The sequence below is a fragment of the Fukomys damarensis genome, unplaced genomic scaffold, assembly GCF_012274545.1.
Source record: "Fukomys damarensis isolate Sample0158 unplaced genomic scaffold, DMR_v1.0_HiC HiC_scaffold_21, whole genome shotgun sequence".
Classification (NCBI taxonomy): Eukaryota; Metazoa; Chordata; class Mammalia; order Rodentia; family Bathyergidae; genus Fukomys; species Fukomys damarensis.
The window spans coordinates 37,835,123-37,844,780 of record NW_022900933.1 but is presented as its reverse complement, the minus strand read 5'-3'; the positions used below and the strand labels follow the sequence as shown (position 1 = coordinate 37,844,780).

The 9,658-nt window shown below is 51.0% G+C and overlaps 1 protein-coding gene across 5 annotated transcripts in view; it reads right to left on the bottom strand.

Moving 5' to 3' along the window:
- Evl (Enah/Vasp-like) overlaps positions 1-9,658 on the bottom strand; it is a 96,050-nt gene that overhangs the window by 22,543 nt on the left and 63,849 nt on the right. For all 5 annotated transcript variants that reach the window (XM_033766799.1, XM_033766800.1, XM_033766801.1 and 2 more), the window contains one exon: positions 6,942-7,119. In XM_033766799.1, the coding sequence (XP_033622690.1) occupies positions 6,942-7,119 (178 nt within the window). The remainder of the gene's footprint in view (positions 1-6,941; positions 7,120-9,658) is intronic.

The window sequence follows — 9,658 nt, the reverse complement described above, 5'->3', positions numbered from 1 at the left end:
TTTTTTTTTTTTTTTTTTGGTACTGGGGATCAAACTCAGGACCTTGTGCTTATGAGGCAGGCAGTGGCACCACTGAGCTAAATCCTTAGCCCAATTTTCTTTTGATGTATTCCTAGAAAACTTAGCACATACTGGTAAAAAAAAGAGAAAAGAATCAGTGCTTTTCTCTTAAATCAGAGTTAAATTCTGGCTGAAAAAAATTCAAAGTGAGTTGTCCACCTACATGCACTGGTGGGACTTGCACACAGCTTTTCACTGTGTGGGACTGTCCTGCCCACGAGATGGGCGCAGCAGGACGCAGGGGGTCTCGGTTTCCAGGCTGTCTCTGTACAGGAACCAGTCAGGCTGACCCTGCTATTTCAGGGTCTAGAACATCAGAGAGGAGAAAATGCACCTCAGGTCATGTATGAGACAAGGACCCAAACACCGATGTCTAGGCCAGGCTCCTCCTGCCGACCCAGGGCAACGCATGGCAGGCCCAGCTTTTGGGAACCACAAAGCTGGCTGGGAGGCATTCTCCTCTCACAGATGTGGCCTCACCAAGCTGCTACTAGCTCTGCTACAGCTCTGAGCCACTGCCCTTCCTGGCCGTGCTGGGTGGGGAGCCCAGCACTCTCTGCCCCATGGTCTCCTGGACCCTCAGGCTATGGGGTGCATAGACAGCCACTCCCATCCTGCTGAGGCCCAGAAAAGGGAAGTGATTGGCTCAAGTCCATGCCCAGAAGCAACATGGCCACCAGCCCCAGGCCTCCTGGCTTCCTGCACACGGAGGTCCTGGCTCACGCGCTCACACCATGAGTGGCAGAGCCAGGCCTCCGACTCCCAGCCCAGGAGAGCTGGACCTGGGGTCTCTGTTCCTGGAGGGATGCTGAGTCCACAGGAGCCATGGCTGGGGTGGCTAATCACGGGTTCCCTGCGTACCTGGCAGGTGTCTTCCCGCACGTGTTCTGAGACGCAGGGGCCAGCCATGGGATGGGCAGGCTGGGTACACTGAGGCACGGGGACATCTCCAGGAAGCATCGAGTATCGATTGTGGTGCAGTGACCACATGCACACCCACACTGACAACTCTGTCTGGGGCCCTGGGTGGCTTCTGTGTTTTTGCAATAGGAAGCTGTAGAGTGTTTCATGCTAGGATGAGCAGACAGCAGGGAGACGCTCTGGTTAAAACTGTCCTGGAGGGAGAAGAGGGCAGGAGACGGCTCCCGCATTCCTGGTACTTCCGGCAGGATCTGGGTGCTTTAATTCCTAGGCATCCCTGCCTCCATGTTACACCAGATGGTGCCTGCTCAGGAGCCAAAGCAGGAGCAGCACTGCCTTTATCATAGGAGGGGAACTGTGTAAAACAGGGGCACCTAACACATTTTAAAGCAGAAGGCAGAGATAGGCACTGTGGTGTATGCCTGTAGTACCAGCTACTTGGGAGGCTGAGGCAGGAGGGTTGCTTGAGTGCAGGATTTTTGAGGCCAGCCTGGGCAGCACGGAGAGAACCCAGTTCAATGAGTGAAAACAAAACAAACTAACAATATAAGGTTGCTTACATCACAGTGCATTTTTATGTGGTTTTTGATGGAGGGTAAAGACACTCCTCTGACATAGAAAGGCTTGCCATGTCTGTGCTGAGTGACCAAAGTAGGCCCAGGAGAGCTGTTCCTCTTCACAGCACAGCACTTCTCACACTCCAAGTGTGGGCCTCCCACACCAAATATGCTCCAGTTCTCTGGGGACGCCAACTGGATGTCCCACACTATCACTCATTTCTGACACTAATCACCAGAGTTTGGGTAGCCCCCACAGGTGACAATTCAGTGCACAGACTGGGCCTGGATTTGGAGGTCCTTGGCTACATGTGCTTCTGCCTGACTTACAACTGTGGTTTCCTAATGCCGTTTGATCATTTGCTTTAATGGCTCATGCTTAGCTGGGCGTTGTGGCACATGCCTGTAATCCTGGCACTCGGGAGGCTGAGGCAGGAGGATCGCTGTGAGTTCAAGACCAGCCTGGGCTACATAATAAGTTCCAGGTCAGTCTCAACTACATAGTGAGACCCTGTCTCAAAAAAAAAACAAAACAAAACAACAACAACAATACCACCACCACCACCACCAAAATAAGCTCATGCTTATCCGAAAGGACATAGATGTGCTGGCCATGGAAAGGTACCGAGGGTGGGGCCCAGAAGGGTTTCCCGGCTCCTGTCCCTGCCTCACACCCCTGGCATGGGGCTCCCCAACCCCTTCCTGCCCTGAGGTCTGGGGCAGAGCTGGGTCCTGAAGAAAAAAATACTCTCAGCACTGTGCAAGTTCTAAGGGTCCTAGTGGCTCTTCTGTAGTGGAGAGGGACCAGGGTCAAAGACCGCAGCAGAAGCTGCTCCTGTCACCCCACTCGGGAGGTGTCAGGGCTGTGAGGAGCCCTGTGGTGGACACAGAGCTTTAGTGTGTACAGAGCCGCCACTCAGATGAACATGAAAACACCCTGGAGAGAGGCGTCCCTGGCAGCAGCATCCGGCTCTGGCTTGCAGGGTTAGAGGGTCACAGGCGGCTTCCCAGGAGAAGAAGGGCCGGCTCCCTCCGCCACTATTCTGAATGCGCCAGGGGCTGCTCGGGAAGTAAAGAGGGGCATTCGCCCTTTGGCTTCCTCAGAGGGGTTTACTCTACCTGCAATGGTCATGGGGCAGTGTCGGCAAGTGAACTAGATTTCACACCAGTCCAGAAGGTGGACACAAACCCCAGACCAGTAGAGCAGGAAGGACCGGTAGATATGGAGTCCAAATTGACATTTCTAAGGTCACATGGTGAGTCAGTGGCTGGCTCCTATAAAAGCACACGGAAGCAGTGGCCTTTATGAGGTTCTTAAACCATGAACTGATGATGCCTGATAAAGGAATAAGTTACAGGTGGGGAGGGGCACTGAGCGGGTTCGGATGTCCAAGAATGGCCTGGCACCCTGTCCCCCATGGCAACTGGCTGGCTCAGACCAGGCCGAGTTGTGCTCCCGCCGCAAATGTGGGCAGAGGAGGACAGAGTGAGGTGCTTTCTGGAGTTTCTACCAGAGCGCAGATCCAGTCGGTTACAAGGCGGAGCACTGACCAGGAGGCCTGTCTGGTCATTCTCCTTCGAGGGCTTAAAGAGCTCACTGTCTATGGGGCCCTGGTTCTCAAAGTGAGGGACCCCCAGGGGCTGGGGACACAGGCAGGGCTCACGAAACATGAGCTTGTTACAGGAGCTTGTGGCTCCCTCTGACCAGTGGAGGCAGCAGCAGTGGGGGGTTACAGAAAAGCTACAACCAGAAGGCATAACCTTAGCTTTCAATTCCACCAGAGCTCCTACAGGTACCTCCCTTTTTGGGCTCCAGGCCTCCCTTTGTCACGGTGGGCAGTGGCTGGCCTGAGTACCCACAGGAAGGGAGGCCCAACTGTAAGTGCTTTAGAGTTCCAGGAAGCACTCTTTAGCCCAGTGAGGTCTTCCTGCGGTGCCGGGGGGTCAGGACCCACTCGGCTGCATGGCTGGTAAGCAGGGCAGGGGTATCTGAGAAGCAGGCTGGTAAAAAACAAAAAGCCCAGACCTCATCTTCCTCATCCACCAAGCCACAGAAGCACCCTGAGTTCCTCCCTGAGCCGGTGCACACGCCTTAGCCGTCACCCCTTCCCTGCCTTGGAAAGGTGGGCCACACAGTCGGCGGGCTGTGCTCTGTGACAGCGAATTGGCAGCAACCCACACGGCCACCACAGCTAGGCTGCAGCACTGTTCCCGACAGGGGCTACCCAGAGCCACCCCACACCCTGCCTCCTTCCCATACACTTAGAAGAGTGGAGCATTAGCACCACAGCCCCTCCCCACACCACGACAACTTCTAGGGGACAATTTCTGCAGAAAAAGCTCCAGTAAGTGGAATGTCTCTATCCACTGGAGAATTCCTGATCCCAAAGTGGCATCTGGGACTCAGGAGAACCCAGAAGGTACGCTGTACCCCTTTCCTCCACCCAGGGAGCTGAACCCACCGGGCTCCATGACGGTTATTTATCAAATTTTTAACCTGATAAACTGACTTTAGCTTTCCCAGATTGGGCCTGGGATTGAAGAGCAAATATTCCAGACTCACTGCCCCAAGAAGATAGATTTGTAGGTATCTGAAAAAATGTCAGAAAAACAGATCTTTTCTACCTAACATATAGAAGTTGGGGAGTGAAGATATCACTGCTGTACCCACCCGTCTACAGTAGTGTTGAGAACCCCGGGTCAACAATGGGCTTCACTGCCGAGAGGCGGAGAGGAAGGAAAGAAAGCACCAAAGCCTAGCCCTTGCCCTGCTGTATAGCACAGACAGCACAAGCCGTGGAAGCAGGGCGTCCTGGCTTTGGGGTGCAGCTACTTCTGTGCCTGTGCGGTCACAAGGAAGTTGCTTCCCTCTCTGCCTGGCTTGGTCTAGAGAGGAGGGCAGTATGGGTGGTATCTCCTGGGGTCCTGGAAAGTCAGCCAGGAGCGCCGGGATGGCTCAGCCCAGGCAGGTGTACTTTACTTTCAGGTTTGCTCTCTGAGTGTCCTGTGTATGTCAGGCATGGATGTTCCAGGAAGAGCCCATACCAGTGTCTGTCACACATGGAGGAGAGGAGGGAAGGCAGGGCCAGACCCGGCCTGGGGAGACTGAGACCCAGAGAGGACATCTGAACAAGGAGGGGTCCCTAGAAGGCCTGGAACCAGATGTCTGCCTCGGAGCGGGCCTGCCCATGGTGGGAGGCAGGGACGTGGCTGAGTATTTACGAAGCACCAGGTCCCCTCCTGGGCTCTGAATTGGAAAGTGGACCCCAGGAGCTCATGTGACACCTGCTCCCACACAACTGATGCGCCCTACCATCATGCCAAATTCCAGGGCTGTCTCAACACCGCTGGCCTCTGGAAGAGGACCATGTGTGCGCTGAGCCTTCTGGAGCTGAGGGTGCTTTCTGTCAGCCCTGGCAGTGGGCAGTGGGGACACATGTGTGTAAAGTCCCACTGGGCTGCATGCTTCACAGCTGTGCTGGCATTGTAGTAGGTTTTATACCTCAACCAGAGAAACAGTTTAGTCAGGACTCCCCCAAATGCACCCACACCCCTGGGACATCCATTCAGCCTGCGGGAGTCAGAGGAGGTCTGAGATGGAATCTGACACCCAGAGATCACTTTCCACATCGTAGTCACAGCTGTCTTTCCTGAAGATGAGGGCTGCGTTAACTGATTCACTTGTGATGTGACAGTGAATTTAATAAAACAACTAGTAGTTTTTATTTAATTGAAGCACTTGCTTTGCATGCTTTTTGCCCCCTTCATGCATCCTTAGGTTCAGATAAAGCAACTCCCACACCCACGTTGGGTGGAGGCAGGCGCTGAGCTCGAAGGTCCTTGGTAGAAAGGCGTGCCTATGACACTCAGGCCCTGTGCTCCTCACTCAGCACTGCAGTGGCTGGGATGCTTCTTTACCACACACCGCATTCCAGGATGAAAACCCATCCACCTGCACACAGCCTGAGGGACATCCAAGGCTCGCCTCTGTGAGCTTAAAAACACTCCCCAGGGTTAAAACTGGGCCTCAAGGCTCAGTAGGGTCAGGCCCAAAAGATATTTCAGCATCACCTGCCTTTTGCCCCCTGAGCCCTGCATCTCCCGATTTCCCTCCTTAGTCAGGTGGTGGTGGCAGTAGTGGCACCAGCAGCAGCAATAAGGGCAGCAATGTCACTCACAGTACCAATGCTGGGGAACTGCGGTGTGCCAGGCACTCTGCTCAACATGTCACTGCCCAGCTCATTTAAATGTAAACACGACTCCAAGGATTCCCTTTTCTAGATAAGGACAGTGAGGCACTGAAAACTTAATTTACCCGAGTTCCTCCCCTAGAATGTGGCAGAACCACGGCTCCAACTGAGCACCATGACTCCAAGCCCTGGTTCTTAACGGCCATCTACCCTGAGGTAAGATCCCAGCCACTTCCAGGACCGTGTCTGGTGGCCATCATGACACCCGGGACGGGAAGGCCTCAGTCCTCCCTCTGAAGCTAGCATTGCAAATGTTCATAAAAGCCACGCATAGTTTTCTTTTCTGTTTTAACTGCTCCACTCAGGAGATTTTGCCAGCCCCACTCCCACTGTCTGTACTGAGTATCCAGCCCACCTGGTCTTGCAGGTTTGTACGGACTTCCACAGCACAGGGCCCCCTTCTGAGCTCACTTCCGGACTCTTTCCTACCTGGGCCCGGGCTCCAGATGCGCTGCACTGTGTGCTTTCCCAGCGTGTGTGAGGTCCCCCATGCCCTCTGTCCCCAGCCTCCGCCAAGGCAGCTCCTCTGCCCCGGATGCCCACTTTCACCGCTGCCTCTGCAAGTCCTAACCCTCAGGACTCCGGCTCCAGTGTCACCTCTGCTGCCTCCCGGGGTGGGGGGGCCCAGATGGGCAGAGTTACAGGTGTCTTTTCTTGTTTCCCAAGTACCATGCACACACCCTTATCAGACACTTCCTGGGGTACATTAGAGTCAGCTGTTTAGGAACCTGTCTACCCCCAAAGCCAAGTACCTCGAGGGGTAGGACTCCACTCACTCCTCAGTTTCCTACACTACTCAGTAAACAAACACTTGTTAAACATACGAATAACTGAATTCAAGAGTAACTTGTTGGTTGTTTGCTCCTCTCTGGGAAGTGTGTTCTAGAGTACGGTAGGACAGCTGACGTGGGACAGAGCCGTAGGAGCACGTCAGTATTCCTGATCTCACACATGGGCAGAGACACAAACTCATTTTTCCTCTTCCCACTGCTCACATCTCCCTAGACCCAGAGCAGGCAGCAGGCTCCTCTGAGGGCCCACAGAATGTCACTCAGTGCAGCGGCAGGGCTAGGATGCTGGAGAACTACAGGCACGGGGACTGGGTGCAACAAGAGAGGGTGTGGGCCACAGGCCGAGCCCAAGCCTTGCTTACCTCCTTCCTGGGAATTCATGATGTTCAGGGCAAACAACATTGCATTGGAGAATGTGGTTGCCTCTTCCTTGCTGGCAAAGTTTAAGCCGTAGACCTGGCGGGCGTCTCGCCACTGGTGGAAGGTGGGCGTTGCCTGATTGTACTTCAGCCCTTTCACTATTGAATAATTGATCACAACCTGGAGGAGAAAAGAGAGAAATGTGTGTAAATAAGTAAAATGTAAGCGAGCTTCGGGGAGTGTGAGGGTGAGGAGATAGAATCCCCCACACAGAGGTGGGTGGGGATGGGGTCTGAAGAAGGGAAAGCACGGTGGGCACATTTTCAGGCTGAAATCTACAGCCACTGAGAGTCTGAGAAGCTTCTCATTTCACTTAGCTGCTGTGTGGTCCCAACCCCCAGACGTGAAGGCCTGAGCTGGGAGTCAGGTTGCAGGAAAGGCGGCCACAGCACTGCCCTGGGGCTCGCTTTCCCTAGTCATGAAACTGGCATAATCCTACCAGCCTCGCCTGCCTCACAGAGCAACAGTGAGAAGCACACTGGACACACACCTTAGCCACACCTCATTCCACCTTATCTTCTAGACAGAAGACTCCTGCAGGGCACACTCTTGCAATGTGTAGCTCTGCCTCTCATGGGCTTCTGCATGACGTTTAGTACCCAAGAGTGCATTATACACGTTCACACCTGCCACTCTGGCACTATGGGAGACTCAAGTTTTAGCTTAGCTTGTGTGACTTAGCGAGACCCTGTCTCAAAGTAAAAAGGAGGCAAGGGATGTAACTTAGTGCAAAAGCCCTGGGATCAATCCCCAGGAACACACACGCGGAAGTTATGAGCTAAAAGGATAACTTGGAAAAGTTAATATGCTACCCAACCATGCAGCATTATTAATGTTTTTATCTAGCTACAACTATCAACTGATCGCCAGAAGCAACACCAGGCCTGGCAGGGAAAGACAAGAAGACAGGTCAGCAGCCAGACCTGTCTGATCCCTAAACTGCTCTTCTGGACATAGAACAGGGAACTACTGAGGGTGTAGCTTAGTGGTACCGAGCTTACTTAGCACATAGGAAGTCCTGGGTTTGGTTCCTAGCACTGAAAAAAAAAAAAAAGTAAAAAAACAAAAACAAAACAATGTTTCAATGCTTTTGAAAACTGCATTTAGTGAGTGGAACTCAGGAAGGCAGTGGGGGATGTGCCTCTTCTTGAACTGCACAGAAATGAATTCCTATGGCGCATATTCTTTTGCTTCTGGCTTCTTTCACTCAATACAAGGTTTATGAGATTTATCTATTGTATTGCATATACCAGTACTTAAATCTTTTTGGTTGTTACGTGTGTCCCACTTCTAAATCACACATAACTTCTTCATTCTCTTGTTGAGGGGCATTTGCACAGTTCCTAGTTCTCAGCTGTTATGAGCAGAGTTGCCATGACTATTTGCATACATGCCTTTTAGTGGACACAGGCACTTCTCTCTCTCAGGACACAGCCAGGAGGGGGTTATATGGTACCTGGGTATTCAGTTTAGTAGGCTCAGTTTTCCAAAGTGACTGCACCAATTTACACTTCTACCAGCAATAAAAGGAGCTTGAGTTGCCTGATGACTCTTGGTATTGTCAGTCTTTTCAATGTAAGCCCCTCAATGTATGTAGTGCTAGCTCATTGTACTTTTCATTTCTATCTCTCTGGCGATCAATAACACAGAGACCTTTCACATACTTACTGGCTATTTCTTATGTTCCACTGCTCTTCTGTATATGTCCCCCCCTCCAACTTTTATTTATTTATTTATTTATTTATTGGTTTTTTGAGACAGGGTCTCACTATGTAGTTCAGCCTGCCCTGAAACTCACTATGTAGCCCAAGCTGGTCTTGAACTCACAGCAATCCTCCTGCCTCAGTCTCCTGAGTGCTAGGATTACAGGCGTGTGCCACCATGCCTGGCTTTCCCTCCCAATTTTGAAAAGAAAATATGTCTCTTTCTCACTGATTTGTAGGACTTCTATATATAATTTTTCATGAGTGCTTTGTCTCATTTAAATATATCATGAATATCCTCTCTCACTCTGTAGCTTATGTTTTTGTTCTCTTAATGTTGTCTTTCAATGAAGAAAACTAGATTTTTGATGAAGGGCAACAACAATTTTGTTCTTCTATGATGTTTCTTGTGTCCTATCCAACAATCTTTGCGTTCCCCAATACGATGAAGATTTTCTTCTACAAACTTAACTACATTTTCTTCTACAAACTTAACTGACTTTTTTCTCCTCTTATTGGAAATGGGGATCTTACTGTGTTGTCCGGGCTGACAACACAGCTAATGGGGTCAAGCAAGCAATCCTCCCATCTTAGCCTCCTGACCAGCTGGGATTGCAGGCAGGAGACTTGCATTATGTCTTAGCATGTGATCTATTTTGGTCAGTGTTTTATGTACTGAGAAGAATGTATACTGTATAGTTGATGGCTGTATAAATCAGGTCTAGTTGGTAAACAATGTCATTCACATTTTTGATATTTTTCTTATTTACATTTGCTTACTCAGTCCGTGACTTGGAGATAAGATTAGACTCTTCAAGTGTGGCTCTAAATTTGCTCATTATGCAAAAGCTTTAAATTAGTCCACTTTGCTTTCTGTTTTTGGAACATATTTTATTAAATACATACAAATATAGGATTTCCCTTCAAATGACCTTTTTTTTTTTTTTTTTTTTTTT